Source organism: Pelophylax lessonae (genome assembly GCF_965119305.1).
Source record: "Pelophylax lessonae genome assembly, chromosome: 3".
Classification (NCBI taxonomy): Eukaryota; Metazoa; Chordata; class Amphibia; order Anura; family Ranidae; genus Pelophylax; species Pelophylax lessonae.
The window spans coordinates 22,508,879-22,529,974 of NC_138770.1; the positions used below are offsets into that span (position 1 = coordinate 22,508,879).

At 45.2% G+C, this 21,096-nt stretch overlaps 4 protein-coding genes across 4 annotated transcripts in view; 2 read left to right on the plus strand and 2 right to left on the minus strand.

Moving 5' to 3' along the window:
• LOC309548876 (uncharacterized protein) overlaps positions 1-11,882 on the plus strand; it is a gene marked incomplete at its 3' end in the record, with an annotated part of 42,111 nt that extends 30,229 nt beyond the window's left edge. The window contains exons 2-3 of the mRNA XM_082248806.1: positions 9,356-9,559; positions 11,649-11,882. Coding sequence (XP_082104932.1) covers positions 9,395-9,559; positions 11,649-11,882 — 399 coding nt within the window. The 5' untranslated portion in view covers positions 9,356-9,394. The remainder of the gene's footprint in view (positions 1-9,355; positions 9,560-11,648) is intronic.
• Positions 1-21,096, minus strand: part of LOC309550245 (uncharacterized protein) — a gene marked incomplete at its 3' end in the record, with an annotated part of 2,091,994 nt that overhangs the window by 1,930,282 nt on the left and 140,616 nt on the right.
• The window catches only part of LOC309550782 (uncharacterized protein), a 197,420-nt gene that overhangs the window by 36,027 nt on the left and 140,297 nt on the right, over positions 1-21,096 (minus strand). The gene's annotated exons all lie outside the window — the stretch shown is intronic.
• LOC309548875 (gastrula zinc finger protein XlCGF66.1-like) overlaps positions 1-21,096 on the plus strand; it is a gene marked incomplete at both ends in the record, with an annotated part of 73,619 nt that overhangs the window by 29,098 nt on the left and 23,425 nt on the right. The gene's annotated exons all lie outside the window — the stretch shown is intronic.

The window sequence follows — 21,096 nt, forward strand, 5'->3', positions numbered from 1 at the left end:
CATATTACGCCATCCAGACCCATCCCTCCAATACATTCTGGAGGTAGATGCGTCAAACCTGGCAGTAGGAGCAATACTCTCCCAACGACCTACCCCCACTTCACCACTTCATCCAGTCGCCTTTTTTTCTAAATCCCTGAGCAGTCCCGAGATAAATTACCCCGTGGGTGAGAAGGAACTGCTTGCTATAAAATTGGCTCTGGAGAATTGGCGACATTTACTCAAAGGCACCCAATTACCAATAATTATATACACCGACCATAAAAACCTCCAATATCTTCAGACTAGCAAAACTCTCTCGCATCGACAGGTACGATGGTCACTATTCTTTCTAAGGTTTAACTTCCTAGTGACCTACACACCTGCAGATAAGAACAAAAAGGCGGATGCACTATCACGACTAACTGAAGAAAACTACTTTGAAATTCCTTCCGTTCCTATAATACCTCACAAACGCATTATTGGAGTTGTCCGTTCCTTGAAGGAAGAGGTTCTGCATGGTATAAGGTTGGATTCACCCCCACCACAACTAACTACCGATGCAGAAGGCTTCCTCTACTACAACGACAAACTTTGCATACCACCTACCCTACGCACCAAGATCTTGGAATTATCGCATGATGTGCCTATGGCAGGACATATGGGTATGACAAAGACTTTCAATTTGATTTCTCGGCAATTCTGGTGGCCTGACATGAAAACATCTATACAAAAATTCGTCTCTTCATGCAATGTCTGTGCCAGGTCCAAAATTGACACTACGAGACCATCCGGTCTACTATGCAGTCTACCAATACCCCAAACTCCATGGGAGGTTCTGTCATTGGACTTCATCGTAGAATTGCCTCCTTCCAAAGGATTTAATACCATCTTGGTGTCAGTGGACCATCTGACAAAGATGGCACATTTCATTGCTATTCGCAGACTGCCTTCGTCCAAACAAACGGCAGAACTCCTGATGAAACATGTCTTCAGATTACATGGTATCCCAAAAACTCTTTTGTCTGACCGTGGATCCCAATTTATTTCTAAATTCTGGCAAGAACTATGTCACATACTACGGATTGAGCGGAAGCTCACTTCTCCTTACCATCCGCAGACCAACGGACAGACTGAAAGAGTCAACCAATGCATCGAGCAGTATTTACGTTGTTACACTTCTTACCAACAGGATGATTGGTTGGATCTTCTCCCCCTGGCAGAATTTGCCTACAACAACGCAACTCACAGTACAACCAAGCAGAGTCCGTTCTACTTGAACTATGGGTTCCATCCCTCTATTCTCCCTCCACGCATCCTTCCTTCAAATAACCCAGTAGCCTCAGACTATCTTTCCCAAATAAAGGATTCTCTGGGTTTACTAAATACTACCATTGCACACGCTCACAGTCAACAAAAGAAGTACTATGATCTTCGTAGAAGACCTTCTCCACAGTATACTATCGGGGACCTCGTTTGGCTCTCAACAAAAAACTTGAGACTGAAGATCCCTAGCAAAAAGCTTGGACCTCTGTTCTTGGGACCTTTTCCAATCAAGAAACTTATTGGAAAAGCTGCAGTGCAGCTTACATTGCCAATGGACCTAAAAATCCATCCCATTTTCCATGTGTCGCTACTAAAACCCCATGTTCCGGACCAAGGAATAAGGCCTAATATTCCACCTCCCCCTCCTGTACAAGTTGAAGGTGGAGAAGAATACGAGATAAAAGAGATTCTGGATTCTCGTATCTACAGAAGAAGACTTCAGTACTTGGTTAGATGGAAGAACTATGGGCCCCAAGACGACACCTGGCTAAACACCTCTGACATACATGCCCCTAGATTAATCTGCAATTTTCATGCGAGATACCCAGACAAACCAGCTCCAGAGGCCTTCAGGAGCAGGCCTTAAGGGGGGGGGGGGTATTGTAATGTTCCGGTACCTTTGGTACCCTAAATTACACTTTCCACAAGTGTATGCGCCCTACCATTTACTTTTGGAAAGGTGCGCATACACCTTTAAGACTGGAGCTGTCATCACTCAGCGCCGGACTAGATGGCTATTTAAGGCGTCGGTTCTCACTCACATGTGTTCGTTCAAACACCCTTATCTGGATGCTAACCTTGCTTGAAGCTTCCATGCTTGCAAGCTTACTTCGCTGACGGAACCTCGCTGCGCTGATCCCTGTATCCCGCTACTGGATCATCCGCCTCTCCTGAACCACCCTTCGGCTGTATCGCTAATAGTGCTAAGTACCCCGCAGGGGAATTCTCTATAAACTTATACTAAGCTTACACTATCTAGCTCTGCATAGTAGAGACTGTTTATCACATCTGCATAAACTAGATTGCTAGCTCTTGAGACTACTGCTACTTTTCTGCACTGGGTTGATCTCTTTTGTATGTCCACCTGCTATTCTATCATCTGCTATCATACAACATTGCTAAACCTTCCTGCATCCATCTGCTACTGTCTCACCTTCAAGTGTCTATCACCTACCACCTCCACTCAACCTATCCCTCAACCTTCATCATTGTGTTACCACATGCATAAAGTCACTCTAAGAACCAGCTTGCTAATTGTGTGTATTTACTGGCTGAAATAAGACCTTCCACACATGATGAGTCATTGAGGTTGGGAATGGTATCTCAGCATATCTCTTACATGGCTACTGACGTGGAACTATTTCTGCAGCTGAAAATCCACACCATATAAAAACGCAGGAGCGTTACAACAGGCCTCGCACTCAGAGTGAGGCTTGGCGTCTGTTTACATATACTAGCCTCGTAGTGAAAACGAGGCTTGGAACACATGCCTGGGCTCCATCTTGGCAAGATACAGGAAATTAATTCCCCTTCACAGGTAAACCGTGTCACTTGTCGCCTGTCCTGTTTGGGGTCATATTCACTATTTAAACTGCATTACCATTGACAACAGCATACCCCAGACGATGTCTAAGCAGACGAAATGCGTTGGGTTAACTTCTGTCCATGCTACTACCTGTCAATGCTTTTTACTGATCCGGATTTAAGCGCTTTTTATCTACCTAACTGTAAGTGTTCTGAACTTTTAATAAATACCCTTTGCTTATGGTATTACACTATGTGGAGCCTTTTGTTTCCTTTCTTTGATGATTCATCCGTCATGGAAGAGTATTCACCTTGAGGTCTACATTCTCTGCATTCATTTGGATTACTGATAGTTTATGCAATTTTCCAAAGAAAATAGAAAGGCAACTGGTGTGAAGGGTCACTCGGTGTCCTCCCTGGCCTATTGGGTGTATACACACCAACGCATGAGTTGACTCCCTAGGCATACACCAAACTGAGTCCACTCACTCCGGTAAGCCTCCTTATATATATTGGTGGTGGATGGTGTCACAGCAAAGTTTCAGTTATTCACTTCTGGAATACACGTTTGAAGATTTTACTATATTCATTCCATTCAAAAGGACTTTTTGCCCTTATTCGCTTTTTTTGTTATTATATATTTGTTTGTATATGTATTCTTCACAATGTTATGAATTTTCACCGATTATCATATGATAATTCACTATGAGTGCTGCACATTTCCATATTTATACATTTTATTTATATAAGCATTTAAAGAATTGCTATTACTTAAAGAGATCTCCACCACCATTCCTATGTGACCATTACATCCTTGCAATTTATGTTTAGCATGTTCATTTTGAGTGGATTAACATATATTTTAATGCTTTATGATATATTTTTGCATGTCCTTATCCAAAAAGATCAGTTTCCGGAGTTTGTTTTCTTAGGTATACCCTTGTTTTGAACTTAGCCATGTAAAATAGATATTATACAGGAATGGTTATTATGAGGTTTCTCAGGGCTGCAGTTCCTCTGAACTCCACAAGATGGTGATCTCACTTATACTCAGAGAGGAAGTCTCTATGGAATACAGACAGGAAGTGAGGTCAGGAACAGACAGGAAATTCTATATAGACGACGTAGCGAGGAGACAGACAGCAGAGGAGGTAATAAGATCTTATTTTCTATTTACACCCAGTAATCCCCTGTCATGTCCGTCCTCTTCCTCCATAGTCACTGTGACGTCTTTTATCTCCAGCAGATGATGATACACACATATATAGTGTGGAAACCTAGATTAACCCCTTCAGGGTCAGAACATTTCCCCACTTACGTGGCCGGAACATTCTCTTCATTTTGGAGATAAATTCTAGTAATATGGTTCTCCAAACAAACAACAATGACAATAAATAGAGAAGACAATGACCGTCCTGACCATACATGGCCTACAAAGGGCAATTATTACAATATGCAGCCAACACAATGATGGAGTGCAGGGGTCAGGAGTATAGAGCCCCTTACATTGCTGGTCAGGAGGAAGAAAATGTTTCCCAGCCTGCCATGAAGAATATGTTCCATCATTTGTGTCAGAGGGAGGAAAATACTGAGGGAAGGAGAGGAGCTGAGCGGTCTCTGAGGAGGTAGTGGGACTAAAGGACTTTGGGACCTCTGAGGGTTTACTGCATCTGAAGGGCTCTGGGACCCCTGAGGAGGAACTGTAGCTGAAGGACTTTGGGGGCCTCTTAGGAAGTAATCGGGCTGAACAACTCAGAGAGCTTAATGTGGCTGAAGGGCTGTGGGGGACTCTGAGAGGGTAGTCGGGCTGTAGGGCTCTGAGGTAAGAGGGGGCTTTAGGGCTCATAGAGACTCTTGGTCTTTGATGGTCCTCTCATGCCACCTGCACTTACTTTTATGACCTCCTTAAAGAACTCCTGCCAGCACCTGAAGGAAGCCTTCATCCTCACCATCTCACTGGTCAAGAAATATGTTGCAGACCACAAAATAGAACAAAGGACACTTGTTCTTTGAGGAGGTCTGTTTGTGCAGGATCACTTACTGGTTGGCCAGTCCAATACCTTCCCATGACACGGGGTCTGGCAGTGCCTGGTGCTGGAATTCACAGCCCCAGGAACCCACTGCCACTCTGTACAATGTCCTGGATACTACAGAATAGTTACCAACCAAGAAAACAAACCCCTTCCCCAGCTGTCCTACTCCTACCCACACTGGGCTGACATTGGAAGGAAAAGAAGAGACTCCTCCCTCACAGCTCTCTACTCCACCAGCAGCATCCTCCTGCTATCCAATCCAATCCCTTCTCTTACTGCAGAGAGTGACGGTGACATCACTCCTGTTAGTCAGCAGGCTGCCGTAGATTGGAGCCTTCCAGCCAGAGTTCTGGCAATTAGACACAAAAGAGGGAGGAAGAACAGCTAACAAGAGGGCTGTTCAAAGATCGGTAAAATTCCACAAGCGGTGTTAAGGACTAAAAATCAAGTACTTTATTGAATATATATTAAAAATTCAAAAGAAATCACATTTATCAATAATGAGTCAATAACATGACATGAACACACAAGTAAAAAACAGCCCAGGTCATGTGGTCTTTTTAATTGTCTTTGAGAAGTAATGACGGAATCACAGCAGAGGAGGAAACTAATGAGTCCTGGTGTTCAGGGACTATAAAAGGACCATTAGCATTAGCCGATACCGGCGCAGTATACTGCCCCATCTTCTTAATGCTGCCAGAAGATTGATCCCTATATACTGGAAAAGGCCACAGGTGCCGGGCGGCTCGGAGTGGAGGCGGGTGGTAGACGGCATTAGAGATGCGGAAGAATGGCTTGCTAAATGCAGGGGGACCGGAGACCGCGATGCAGAGAAGTGGAGACCCTGGCTGGATCATGTTGGTGACCCTGCCCTTATACCCTCCAGCCTGGATAGAGCCCTATTAGTGCTCGCCGACCCGTCCTTAGCGGACTTGGCTAGCTCCTCGCCCACGGCCCGGCCCCTGGACCCAGCTTCCTCCTCCCCTTAGGTTGCAATTGGGCGCTGCTCGCCGCCGGCAGCTGGAGAGCGCTAAATGGGACGTGTGGCGGAGATGGGCGGGCCCCGGATGGCAACAGGTACGTTACTCTCTTCCCCCTTTTTTGTTTTTCTATTGTCCCCCCCCTTTGTTCTTTCCTATTTATGTTATTCTTCCCCTCTCGTTCTGTTCCTCTCGCTGACTGTGTGCTGCTGACAGCTTATGTTGTATACGCCCTGCGACAGGTATGCTACCGGCGTCGGGTTCGTTGACCCGGTGGGTTGTGGACGCTCTGTCTGATATCAGTACTGGCTACTATGGTGTGCTGTAAACCTGGCCCCCCCCCCTCCCTGCCGCCCGGCTTGGGTAGTGGGTCGAGCGGTGGGAATGTCCACTGCTGGGGCGACTTCCCGGGGAGCGGTATGTTGGAGGCCTATTTGGCCCCCCTCTCCCCCCTCCCTGCCGGAGGCCCCCAATGGGGTGCCGTTCCTGTTCCTGATTTTTCTTTTTTTTCGCACGCCAGGCAGACTGAGTGTTCCCTTTTTTATTTTTTTTTTGAGTTCACCACTGACGCCTGGTGGCATGCCTCTCGCCCCTGGGCTATGGTTCACCAACCCTTGTTGTTTCCTGAAGTTTACGAAGCCATTACACCTTTGGATGCTTGGGATTGTTGTTCCCCACATGCAACACTTGTCACTTTGCCTATTGGTTAATTCGCTGTTTTTGCTATGCGTTTTCTTCTTGTACTGTTTGTTTTTGCGATAAGTTAAAAATAAAGATTGTTTAAAAAAAAAAAAGGACCATTAGCATATTCCCTCCCTTGTTCTGAAGAAATCCGCTGATTGGCGGACGAAACGCATCATCCAGTGACGTCTGTTCCCGGTGACAACCTGAGCTAACCTCTAAGCCTGCATGTGCTGCACGGGAATCTCTAGACTTTAGCCAGTTGGCTTTCCACATACTGCCCTGCATGTTGGCTACTTGGATCTTACTCCACGCTGAGCCCTGTGATCTAGGGGGACTACTAAAGGAATGAACTTAATGTTCCGTACTGACAAGGAAAAGGCACTTACCTCGGAACTACTGTAGGAAGGTCAAGCAGCAAGCAGTGAGTAAAGTTTCCAAAAATTGAGCTGGGGACAAAATTCATAAATCCTGCTTAGCTTCCTTCCATACATATGACATTTTCTTTGTGCCTCATCAGTGATGGTTATTAAAGTGTATTTCCATATGAACTTTCCTCCTTACTTGGCTCTAGCCTCTAGGATATTCACTTTCTCCCTTAAGCCAACAGTAAGTGGAGGTGATGGAATGGATTAATTATGATGGACTAGTCCCTGGATATTATGCTTATTGTGTCTGGAATATTGAAACGGCTGCATATTGGCCTTACTATGAATTTCCTGAAGGATTCTCACTAAACCCAGTGTTCTTTACTTCATAAATGACTATTTGTAATCCACATTAATGCTGCTTGCACTGTATTATGCACCTTATGTTCCTCGATTCTCTCCATCCCTAGAGGTAATTACTACTGTGGAAGGAACGTCCTACTACTGAGGAGTTATCGAACTGTGGAGTGGTTAGCTAGAGATACTAACATAGTAGCAGAATCTTGGCTGCACAGGGGCTTTCTTACAACTTGAAGGTCTGTTTATACGGAGGAAACTTGACCTGTCATCATTAATTTTTATTAATGACATAGCTGTAATTAGTCGGCTTCACTGTGAACTACTTTTTACACTCGTTATCAGCTGATTACTTGCATTAACCCTTACAGACACCTCCACGGCACTCTATAGGTTATGTTCCTGAATTCCATTCACCCCAAGGGATTAATACTATTGTGGAAGGAATTTTCCAACTAACAGTAAGGAACTGTGTGAGAGTATATACGTTTGTGGGTATACAGAGGAAATTTGATCTGCCATCAGCAACTTTGATTCATGATATAGTTGTGAGTCATAAGTCGGCTCCGCTGTGAATTACTTTTTACACTCGTTACTAGCTGATGATTTGCATGAACTCTTATAGCCACCTCCACGGCACTCTATAGCCTGTGTTCCTGTATTTCATCTATCCCAAGGGATTAATAATACTGTTGAAGAAATCTTCTAATTAGCAGTAAGGAACTGTGTGAGAGTATATACGTCTTCCGATTGCTGCAGCATAACGGGACTTTGTCTGTCCGACTTTTTAACAATTTTTTCATCTGCTATCCTCGTTTTTTGTGAACAGAGCGAATCCATTTTTAGTCTTCGGTTCTCACCTGGGCTGTTTTTTTGCTTGTGTGTTTATGTCATGTTATTGACTCGTTATTGATAAATGTGATTTCTATTGAATTTTTAATATATATTCAATAAAGTACTTGATTTTTAGTCCTGAACACCACTTGGGAATTATACCTAACTTTGAACAGCTCCTTTGTTAGCTGTTCTTCCTCCAACTTTTGTGTCTGGTTAAACACATAGGTAATCCCACACCCTACAGTTGAGACGGTGAGGCTTATCCCCTACTAAACTAAGTGATTTTACTTGGTCTGCTTTGTATACCTAAGTTCTGGCAATTATCCTGATTAGCCACCAACTCCCACCAACAGTCAGCAAGTTCCCCTTTCTGGACATCATGATGACCCCACATTGTCCTTACAGCACTGCCTCAGAGCAAACAAGTCGAAGGAAGAATTATATTTATCATTCCTTGTCTCCAGATCTAAAACTAAGCAAATCCAGTTCAGAAAAGAAACAAACCCAACAGAGAAAAGGGAGTTTTTGATCCTGCAGGTCAAGAGGGTCCCAGGCCTTGAAAATATAGAAACTACTAAACAGTCCAAACTAAATGTGTTCCCATGAGGGCAGTAGTCCTTAAATGTACAGCAACCCTCCTATCCCCCCCCCCCTCACATCCCCATCCTATTATTGTGTGACCAATGCCATCCATATAATTCTTACTTTCATTTCCCAAAGTTATCCGTCTACAAGGAGACCTGTATGGATCAAATGACGACACCAATGAGGATGGAGGAGGACCGGAGTCACATGACTGAGAAGATACTAAACCTCACCCTGGAGATCATCTACCTGCTGACTGGAGAGGTGAGGAGGATTCTGGGAGGTTGCATGACATCACTATTATGTCTATTAATAAAACACAGACCTGACAGGAGAGGTGAGGGGGATTCTGGGAGGTCACATGACATCACTCTTATCTCTGTTAATAAAATACAGACCTGATCGGAGAGGTGAGGAGGATTCTGGGATTCTAACATGATATTCCTATTGGTTCCTCAATACAGAGATTTCCTCTTCTGAAGTCAGGTGATCATATGACCATCACAGTGCCTCCATGTGACTCCCTAAAACCTGAGAGACACAACATGCAGAAGATTCTAGAAGTCACCAATAAGATGATGGAGCTGCTGACAGGAGAGGTGAGCAGTGCTGGGAATTCTGGGACATTATCCAGTAACAGACAAGGGATGTGTCTGGATGGTGACTGTATCATTGTATGTGTCAGGTTCCTATAAGGTGTCAGGATGTCACTGTCTATTTCTCCATGGAGGAGTGGGAGTATTTAGAAGAACACAAGTATCTCTACAAGGACGTCATGATGGACAACCAGCAGAATTTGAGTTTGGTGAAGAATGTAAGGAAGGAATTTCCCTGGATTGAGACAATATTGAACCTCACCCTGGAGATCCTCAGCCTGCTGACTGGAGAGGTGAGTGTAATGAAGAGGTTAAGTCTGACTCCGCTGTATACTGGGATGCATTCAGAGTCATTTTGAGACTTCTGATGTTCTGCTAATCAATAACAACATCCACACAAGCACTATGAATACATAAATTGTACGTACCAGTGTTGGAACTACCAGGGTCGGGGGCCCCAGCGGGTTTGTTGGCCACAGGACTCTGAGCATCTCTCTCATACAGCAAGGTTCCTACACTGACAGTTCCTCCTCCCTTCGCATGGATGGGAAAAGAGATAGAGACGATCTGCTCCTTCTCCTACCGCCCCTCTCCTCCTGTGTGCACTGTGGGAAGTGTGAAGCTAAGCAACAGAATTTGATTATTCAGCTGCTGGGGTTCACCCTTCCCATGGTGCAGACAGGAGGAGAGGAGAGGGAGCAGATCGGCTCTCTCCTTTTCCATCTGTGTGAGGGAGGAGGAACTATCAGTGCAGGCTCTGAGCTGCATGAAAGAGATGCTCTCATCTCAGAGTACTGCTGGGGAGGAACTGATTGGCAGCACTGATGGGGCTGCACTGATGATCATTGCCCTAAATATCGGTGTGAACCATGTACTGACAGTCTTGCCGGTTAACCCTTTCAGCTCTGGAAGATTTAACCCCCTTCATGACCAGGCCATTTTTTGCTATACGGCACTACTTTATTTTAACTGACAATTGTGCGGTCGTGCGACACTGTAATCCAATAACGTTTATTTACTGTATCCTTCTACTCCCCTGTATTGCGCCCTTCTACTCCCCTGTACTGTGCCCCTCTACTCCCCTGTATTGTGCCCCTCTATTGCACCCTTCTACTCCCCTGTACCGTGCCCTTCTCCACTATTCCGTGCCCTTTTACTCCCCTGTCCTGTGCCCCTCCTCTCCCCTGTATTGTTTTCTTCTACTCCTCTGTACCTTGCCACTCTACTCCCCTGTACCATGACCCTCTACTCCCCTGTACTGTGCCCCTCTTCTCCCCTGTACTGTGCCCCTCTTCTCCCCTGTACTGTGCTCCTCTTCTACCCTGTATTTCTTCTCCTGTACTGTGCCCTTCTTCTCCCCTGTACTGTGCCCTTCTATTCCCCTGTACTGTGCCCTTCTTCTCCCCTGTACTGTGCCCTTCTTCTCCCCTGTACTGTGCCCTTCTGCTTCCCTGTACCGTGCCCCTCTGCTCCCCTGTACTGTGCCCTTCTTCTCCCCTGCACTGTGCCCTTTTGCTCCCCTGTACCCTGCCCCTCTACACCCCTGTACTTCTTCTCCCCTGTACTGTGCCCTTCCTCTCCCTTGTATTGTGCCTCTCTACTCCCCTGTACTGTGCCCTTCTACTCCTCTGTACCGCGCCCTTCTACTCCTCTGTACCACTCTTCTCCCCTGTACAGTGCCCTCCTACTCCCCTGTACTATGTCCTCTTTTTCCCCTGTACTGTTCCCTCCTATAATCCATTATTGTGCCCCTCTACTCCCTGCTACAGTGCCCCTGTAAGATCTGTTCACTTATTTTCTCACGTGACGAGGGCTGTTTGGTTCTTGATCGCTTCTGGATTTTCTTTGAGACTCTGTTATATGTTGGATTATTATTGCATGTGATACTGTGTGGTCATACGAATTTAATGCATTATATTGTAAATTTTTTATCATAGCACAGAGTTAATTTTATTTAATACACTTGACACTTTTATAATTGTTGTGTGCAGTTACATAGTTACATAGTTTGTGAGGTTGAAAAAAGACATCAGTCCATCCAGTTCAACCTATGATACATGATACATCATGAGTATATATTGATGTATATGTATGTGCATATAATTATACAGTTTTAGCGCACTCTCTATATAATTTTCAAATTTTTATTCACTTCAATAGGTTGAAGCTCTGTTGCAGCTACTGATTTTTGTTAGATATATACTCGTGCGCACCTTATCCCTTAACTACTAATAAATATATGTTTAATTCTATCAACTATTCTTTTATTTTAGTGAATTTGAGCAGGCTGGTAGGGGCCCCAGTATATCACTTTACCCAGGGGCCCATGATGATAATAAGACGTCCCTGTAGGAGAGTGATATTTATCTTTGTATAATACAGAGCTGTACAGTGATAATGAAGAAATCTAATGAAAATTACACAAGGAGATCTCATAATATGACAACAAGATCTTCGAGAATACAGAATCTCATCACCATCCCCCCACCTCCATCCCTGATCTCTACAAGACTCAACACACAGAAGGTTCTAGAAGTCACCAAGAAGATGATGGAGCTGCTGACAGGAGAGGTGAGCGGTGCTGGGAATTCTGGGACATTATCCAGTAACAGATAAGGGATGTGTCCGGATGGTGACTGTATCATTGTGTGTGTCAGGTTCCTATAAGGTGTCAGGATGTCACTGTCTATTTCACCATGGAGGACTGGGAGTATTTAGAAGGACACAAAGATCTCTACAAGTACCTCATGATGGAGAATCAGCCGCCCCTCACATCACCGGGTAAGAGGAGACTTTATTGTAAAAGAGAGAGCAGTACGGAGGGTTCACCTAGATCCCCCATCATCTGATAAACACATAGAAACAATGTATTCAGTCTCAGGAGATGGGAGGCAGCAGTGTGGGACCTCTGCAACTTGTCTCATGTGAGCATTTAGGACATCACTGATTACTGAATACCAAGATTATGAGTCCTGACCCTTATACTATATAATATATATTGTACATTACATACTCCGGACCCCTGCACTATATACTCTGTTGTACATCACATACTCATGACCTCTGCACTATATACTCTATATTGTACATTACATAGTCCTGACCCCTGCACTATAAACTCTATGTTGTACATTACATAGTCCTGACCCCTGCACTATATTATCTATGTTACACATAGTTAGTGAGGTCAAAAAATGACATCAGTCCATCCAGTTCAACCTATTTTTGAAACTTTCGATGCTCCACGCTGATACCACTGCTTGTGGAAGAGAATTCCACATCCCCACTGCTCTTACAGTAAAGAACCCCCTACGTATTTTAAGGTTAAACCCTTTTTCCTCTAGTTTTAGTGAGTGGCCACATGTCTTATTGTATTCCCTTTCTCTGAAAAGTTTGTTTCTTATGCTCGGGTCACCAGTACAGTATTTGTACATAGAGATGGACGAACATCGGCCGGGGCGGTTTGTGAACATCAGCCGCAAATTTTCTCAAATGTCCGCGAACCGCAAGTTCACGGCGGGCCCCATTGACTTTAATGGGATGCGAACTTTAAAAACCTTTAGGTCATATTTGCAGCCACTCACTAGCTGTGCACAAATAGTCCCACCACATGCACAATGTCATAACAGAAGTATTGCAATTGAAAAAGTTGCCCTAAAACTTATTTATTTTTTCATAAATCAGCCAGAACTGACAGCAGCCGGTAAATACATGTCAAATACATATAGGATCCATTCACACGTCTGTAAAATGGGTCCACATCCATTCCACAATTTGGCAGAACGTTTACAGACCCGTTGATTTTCAATTCCAGTCTGAAAAATGAGGCATTCACAGGATAAAGAAGTAAGTGTTGGCCGTAAAAAGCCCCAAAAATTAGCCAACATGTGTTTACATGCTAGCTAAGAACGTTGTATTCTGTGGCTTGAGGTACATTAGGCATTGACAGAAAAAATAATTGTCGGCCATGAAAGGCCCCAAAAATTAGGCATTCAATGGACATGAAATGCCTTTTATGCCACTGTATTTAACGAAGACAAGGACCATGAATTGTTGTGGGTGGATGGCGGTCTGGCGGATATTTGTGGCCTGTCATGAGGAATTTAAATGAAACATGGTCACATGTGTTGAATTCCTCAGAGATCCATGCCTCATTCATTTTTATAAATGTGAGGTAGTCTACACTGTCATGAGCTAGGCGAGTGCGCTTATCAGTCACGATCCACCCTGCTGCGCTGAACATCCTCTCGGACAGGACACTGGATGGGGGCAAGCCAACAGTTCCATTGCAAATTGTGCAAGCTCTGGCCAGAGGTCAAGCCTGCCCATTCAGTAGTCCAGGGGTTCATCACTCCTCAGAGTGTCCATATCGGCCGTTAACCCGATGTAGTCTGACACCTCTCGGTCTAGGCATTCCCTGATGCTGGATCCGGAGTACAGCTGTCGATGGGTTGGCTGAAAGAAGTTCTCATATCTGAAGTGACCAACACATCTTTAAACCGCCCTCTTCTTGCAGGCACTGTTGGATTGCTACCCGCAACTGTCTCTCTGTGACTGGAAATTCCTCTGCCAGCACACGCAAAAGCAGAATGCAGCATTTCTCGCAGCAAGGCCTGGAAGTTCTGCATTCTGACCGCCCTCTGTGATGGTGGTAACATTTCTGCCATTTTTTGTTTGTACCGGGTGTCTAAGTACGTTGCCACCCAGTACTGGTCCTTGCCCTTTATGCTTTTTATACGGGGGGCCCCCCTTAAAACACTGGAGCATGAAGGCCCCCCATTTACACTAAACTGGTCGTGGTGTAGTGGCCTGGCTCCAGCTCATCATCTAGGATAATGTCGTCCTCGTTCTCCTGCCCCCATCCACGGACAACACCAGGGATCCCAGACAGGTTTAAAGCATGCTCTACTTGCTCCTCCTTGTCCCCCCCAGCACCATCCTCCTCCTCTGACTCCTCTTCAGACTCCTGCTGTTGATTTGTCTCTGATGGAGTAGCACCCCCTGGGAATTCATCCAACATTGTGACTTCCTCATCTTCCTGCTCCTGCTCCTCGACGGCTTGATCAATGACACAACGCAATGCACGCTCCAGAAAGAAGGCGTAAGGTACGATGTCATTGATGGCACCCTGGCCATGACTGACCAGTTTGGTGATCTCATGGAATGGTCGCAGAAGTCTGCATGCATCGCGCATGAGCAGCCACTGGCGAGATGAAAAAACCCAAGCTCCCCAGAACCTGTCTTGCCGCAGAGTTTGTACAGGTAGTCGTTAACTGCATTTTTTTGCTGGAGCAGCCTATCAAGCATATGCAACGTTGAGTTCCATCGCGTCGGGCAGTCGCAAATAAGACGCCTGACGGGCAGGTTGTGTCACCGCTGAATGTCAGCAAGGCGAGCCATGGCTGTGTAAGATCTTCTGAAATGGCCCAAGATTTTTCTGGCCTGCCCCAAGACATCCTGGACCCCCAGGGTATTTGGCAATGAATCACTGCAAGACCAAGTTCAGGACATGTGCCGTGCACGGTACGTGTGTTATTTTGCCCTGTTTTAGCATGCTCAGCAGATTGGCACCGTTGTCGCACACCACTTTACCAACTGTCAAATTGAGCAGTGTTAGCCACTGAACTGCCTGTGAACGCAAAGCTGAAAGGAGTGCAGGACCAGTGTGGCTCTTGGCTTCCAGGCACAACAGACACAGCACAGCATGGCAACGTCTCACCTGGCATGTGGAATAGGTTCTGGAGATCTTGGGCGGCGCAGCGGAAGAGACAGCAGCGGAAAAGGAGTCAGCCGAGGAGGAGAGGGAGGATGGAGGAGGAGAAGAAGAAGAGGCAGGCCTGCATGCAATCCGTGGCGGTGCAACCAAATCTACACGGGTTACATGCTTGACGGCCGTCAGAAGGTTTACCCAGTGGGCAGTAAAAGTGATATACCTTCCCTGCCCGTGTTTGCTAGACCATGTGTCTGTGGTCAGATGTATGATGATGGCACCGACACTGTGTGCCAGAGATATATTCACTTGCCGCTGAACATGGCCATACAGCTCTGGAATGCCCTTCTGCAAGAAATATTTCCTGCCTGGGACCTTCCATTGTGGTGTTCCAATGGCCACAATTTCCGAAAGGCCTCCGAGTCCACCAGTTGATATGGCAGTAGTTGGCAGGCTATCAGTTCCGACAAGCCAGCAGTCAAACTTTGGGCAAGAGGGTTATCTGGCGTCATCGTTTTTTTACGCTCCAACATTTGGGCCACGGAAGCCTGCCTTTTTCCAGAACAATGTGAGGACGGCATGATGGAAGGTTGAGTGGAGGACAATTGTGCGTTGCTCCCACTGGGCTCGGTGATGGGAGTTCAGGTGTGTTCTTAAGGCGGTCGTCCCTAGGTGAGTGTTGGGCTTACCGTGACTTATGCGTTGACTGCAAAGGCTGAATATGGCAACACTATTGTCAGCAGCAGACACATTAAAAAAAGCCCACACTGCAGAGCCATGTGCCAGCGTCCTGGAAGCACCAGATGTGACTGTACATGGTTGATGGCTCGCTCCTGATACATTTGCAGTCTGCTTTGTCCCTCTTGTGCAATGCAAGTCCCGCCTGCTTCTCCTCCCTATCTGCTGGTCCGTCTCTCCCTCTGAACTCCCCTCCTCTCTTGTGGCCACCCATGTGACATCCATAGACATGTCATCATCCACGTCATCATCCCCACCACTAACATTCGAGATCTCGGAGTAGGCAGCAACAGCGGGGACCAACCTCCTTGGGCTGATCTGGGTACTGTCGTCAGACTGCTGAGTGGTGGCTGTTGCTACCTCCTCTTCCTGATACGATGCCAACAATGGCTGCGCATCGCAAATGTCTTGTGATGGATCGGAAAATAATTCCAGTGACTCAAGCGGCGGGTATATGGTGGTGGTGGTTTGGTGGTGGTGTCTTTGAGGGTGCACACACCAGAGAGTGAAGAGGGTACAGATAGAGGATGAGGAGAGTGCAGAAGAAGAAGGCTGAGTGAGCCACTCAACCAAGTCTGGTGCGTCCTTTGATGTAATCGAACGTACCTTCTAAAACTTCACACTTTGGCTCTGGCCTACTGCTCCTGCCGTACCCCTACCACCCCTGCGGAAGGGCCTGCCTCTTCCTCTGCCTGTCATATTTTAAATTACCCTGTAATAAAAGTCTCTATTGAAGCGCAGTATATGTGGAAGAAGGTATATAACATCCCGCTTCAATCTGTGATATTGGGGGGCCATAGGTTTATCACACCAGTTCTACAAATAATTGGCCAGTAACAGGTGTCACTGTGTGCAGCACAGTTAACGCAGCAAAAGAGGCAAAATTTTTGCAGGACTAAAATACACTATTATAAAAGTATACTGTTAAATAACACCCCACTTCAATATGTGGTATTGGAGGGGCCACTGGTTTATCACACCAGTTGTACAAAAAATTGGCCAGTGAGTTTGGCGCTGTGTGTAGCAGAGTAAACGCAGCACAAGAGGCAATATTTTTACAGGACACAAATACACTTATAAAAGTATACTCAGATAACACCCCACTTCAATATGTGGTATTGGGTGGCCACTGGTCTATCAGACCAATTATAATACATTAAAAGTGCTTTTGTCACTGTTTGTAGTATTGCTGCAGAAACGCTCAACACACCACTCACAATGCTGCACAGTGAACAATACAAATACACTATAATATGCTTTCTATATTAGAAGTATATTATAAAAGTGGATTACACACCTATATAGTGCACTGCACACCTATACCAAATACCAGTCATTAAAATGACTTTTGTGGACCATAACAGAGCGATTTGTGTCACTGGCAGTCTGTCCCTTTCCCTACACTGACAAAAAGCAGAATGTGAAATGGCCACCAGCTCAGGTCTATTTATAAGGTAGGGGGACTGTTCATGTGCTGCAATGTTTCAATTGGCTGTTCGTTCCACCTGATAGCTGTGTCATGGGTCAAAGTTCTCCCCAATGTAAAGTAATATGGCCGTCGCAAACACCGCGATGTGTTCGCAAAATCGGCGGACTGCGAACGAGCAAAGTTCGCAGCGAACCGCGCACCGGGCGAACCGCAAGGCCATCTCTACCAGAGACTCCCATCCCCCCACCCCTCACCTCCTGAACCATTCTGCAATAACACTTTAAAAAGATAAAAGTTTAAACCTCCAGATCCCACCTTGGCTATTCTCCATATTGACATTGACCAATATCTCTATCAGTATAGCTCCGTAGTACTTCTTATACTGTTTGCGGCCAAGTTAGGCATTGGAAAAACAACTCCCCCCTTAACCCTTCTGAAGTTCTTGCAAAGGTCAACCTTAATCACCATTACAAAAGATTATTGGCAGGTAGAACTCAAGTTTTAATCAAATCCTTCAATAAGCAATGGGAGGCTTGGACGACTTGGTATTCCTGTTGATGTTTGCAGTGTCCTATGTTCATATTCCTACCTACACTTGTTCCCACACTCCAGTGCCTTATGGATGTATACCTGGTTACTATTGGTGATGCTCACTGTATCTCTACTTGATGCTTATGTCATTGTCCTGTCATAACTATGTGCCTTATGGATGTCTGACCTGACTTTACTATTGTTGACACCACTTTGTAAACATTGTTAAGTAATGCGACTGTTCACTTGCTTATTTTGTTGTAGATGTTGTTTTCTAAACTCAATACAAAAGTGACTGGCGCCCAATATCTTTTCTTGGTCCCAGTATTTATGCCATGGATTCAGCCCTGGGGTAAAAATGCTAGCCCTCTCCTGGCTTTTGGAGGAGTTATCCAGCCTTTTGGATGTCAGGGGGATTCTAAATTCATATCGCACATGACATACTCCTGACCCCTGCTCTATATACTCTGTTATACATTACATACTCCTGACCACATGCACTATATACTCTGTTGTACATTACATACTTCTGACCCCTGCACTATATACTCTGTGTTGTACATTACATACTCCTGACCCCTGCACTATATACTCTATGTTGTACATTACATACAGCTGACCCTGCACTATATACTCTATGTTGTACATTACATACCCCTGACCACGTCTCTGTATACTCTATATTTCACAATACATACTCCTGACCCCTGCACTAAACACTCTTATGTTGTACATTACATACTCCTGACCCCTGCACTATATACTCTATGTTGTACATTATATACTCCTGACCCCTGCACTATATACTCTGTTGTACATTACATACTCCTGACCCCTGCACTGTATACTCTATGTTGTACATTACATACTCCTGACTTCTGCTCTCTCCCCTCTACTCATTGCTATATATATATACACATAATATGGATTCTCTTTTGTTACGCCCATTTCCTACCAGCTGGACATTTTATATCGGTAGATAGTTAGTAGGTGTCCCGCACATCAAGGCGTGGCCTGGCATAGGTCCAGACTGAGACTGCCATTTACTATCATACAGCAGGTCTTGACTTGATGTCACTGGCTCCTGGGACACTTAGTCACCCTTTACCATTTACTAGTTACCTTGATGGTGGAATTGTAAGATCCTCAGAGACAAAGCTGCCTGATGTGGGCGGAGTCCTGGTTTAGGGGAACCAATCTGCTCATGTCTAGTAATAATCTTTGTATTTCTATTTTAGTAGATGGACGGGAGATGAGGAAAACTTCTGAATATTTTCTCACTTTGTCTCCAGACTGTAAAGTAGAAGATGAGGACATCACACAGTATAGTCCAGGAGAAAACCCCGCTACCTCAAATGTCCACCCGGCACCACACAGTGTAGATGGACCATCGTATTCCTTTTATCCTGAGGAACCTCAGACTGTGAGGGACAGTGCCGGACCATCGTATTCCTGTTATCCTGAGGAACCTCAGACTGTGAGGGACAGTGCCGGACCATCGTATTCCTGTTATCCTGAGGAACCTCAGACTGTGAGGGACAATGCCGGACCATCGTATTCCTCTTTTCCTGAGGAACCTCAGACTGTGAGGAGCGGTGCCGTCCTTCCAACAAATAAGAGGTTTTCCTGTACTGAGTGTGGGAAATGTTTCCCTTTTAAATCCTATCTTAATAGACATGAAAGATCTCACATGGTAGAGAAGCCGTATTCCTGTGCTGAGTGTGGGAAATGTTTCTGTTATAAACATGGTCTTAATTTGCATAAAAGATCTCACATGGGGGAGAAGCCATATTCCTGTCCTGAGTGCGGGAAATCTTTTTCATGGAAATCTCAACTTCACACACATCAGAGGTCTCATACGGGGGAGAAGCCATTTTCCTGTCCTGAGTGTGGGAAATGTTTTTCACAGAAGTCTCTTCTTCACCTACATCAGAGGTCTCATACGGGAGAAAAACCGTTTTCCTGTCCTGAGTGTGGGAAATGTTTTTCACTGAAGTCCTATCTTTACACACATCAGAAAAGATCTCACTCGGGGGTGAAGCCGCATTCCTGTCCTGAGTGCGGGAAATGTTTTTCACTAAAGTCTCATCTTTACATACATCAGCGATCTCACACGGGGGAGAAGCCGCATTCCTGTCCTGAGTGTGGGAAATGTTTCTCACAGAAGTACAATCTTGACAAACATCAGAGATTTCACACAGGGGAGAAGCCGCATTCCTGTCCTGAGTGCGGGAAATGTTTCTCACAGAAGTCCAATCTTTACATACATCAGAGATCTCACACAGGGGAGAAGCCATATTCTTGTCCTGAGTGTGGGAAATGTTTTTCACAGAAGTCCCATCTTTCCACACATCAGAGATCTCACACGGGGGAGAAGCTGTATTCTTGTCCTGAGTGTGGGAAATGTTTTTCACAGAAGTTCCATCTTTACACACATCAGAGATCTCATACGGGGGAGAAGCCGTATTCCTGTCCTGAGTGCAGTAAAGGTTTTTCAGATAAGTCCAATCTTTACAAACATCAGAGATCTCACACGGGAAAGAAGCCATTTTCCTGTCGTGAGTGAGGGAATTGTCCTGTCTTCATGTATATCAGGGATCCCACACAACCCTTGAGGTGTATTAGTGCCTTGAGTGCGGGAATTGTCTGTTATATGAATGTTGGTGGACATGTGGGGAAGAAGCACACCCTGATATACACCTCAGATATACTCCATGGCTGATCTTCATCATGTAAGAAACACTTCATGAGGAGATCAGAGATCACCAGAGACATGGATGAAGTGTTGTCCCGTGTTGGCTTTTCATTGGCTGAGTAAATTTTGGGGTGTAGAGTGGTAAGTAGAGCCGTGAAATGAAGGAATCACCTTCAGAATGTCTTGCTTGTCTGTGTGACGGTTACTGATAATGATATAGCAGGTTACAGAGCTAGAAGCTGTGAGATCCCATATATCTTTATCAGTAAACTTTACACAGACAAGACAGAAATTCTGAAGTTGATGTCCTTAATTTCAAGGCTCTACTTACCAGTGGTGACCCCGAAGCGCGTCTCTCTGTCTTCAGTCCATCCTTCTCCCATCCCCCAACAGGAGGGAAGGAGAACTCGGAGATAAACTAGGTGAGAACTTCTTTCCTTTGCTCCTGTGTGGGTTTGGGTGGCTTGGCGGAGTGCGGCACGAGAGGTAACACCGCTTGTCTTTATATTTCTACATATCTTGTCTGGGTGGAGGTTATTGGTTGGAAAATATTTATATTGTTTTATTTTCTGTAAATAATTTCTGTTTTCCCTTTGAAGGGAGATATTATGTGTGGTTTGATGAAGGGATTGGCTCAATAGTTACCACTTCACTTACATGTTTAGTTTTTATAAAATAGATGAACAAATATGACAAGCATTCATTCATCCATGACAAATGTTGGTCT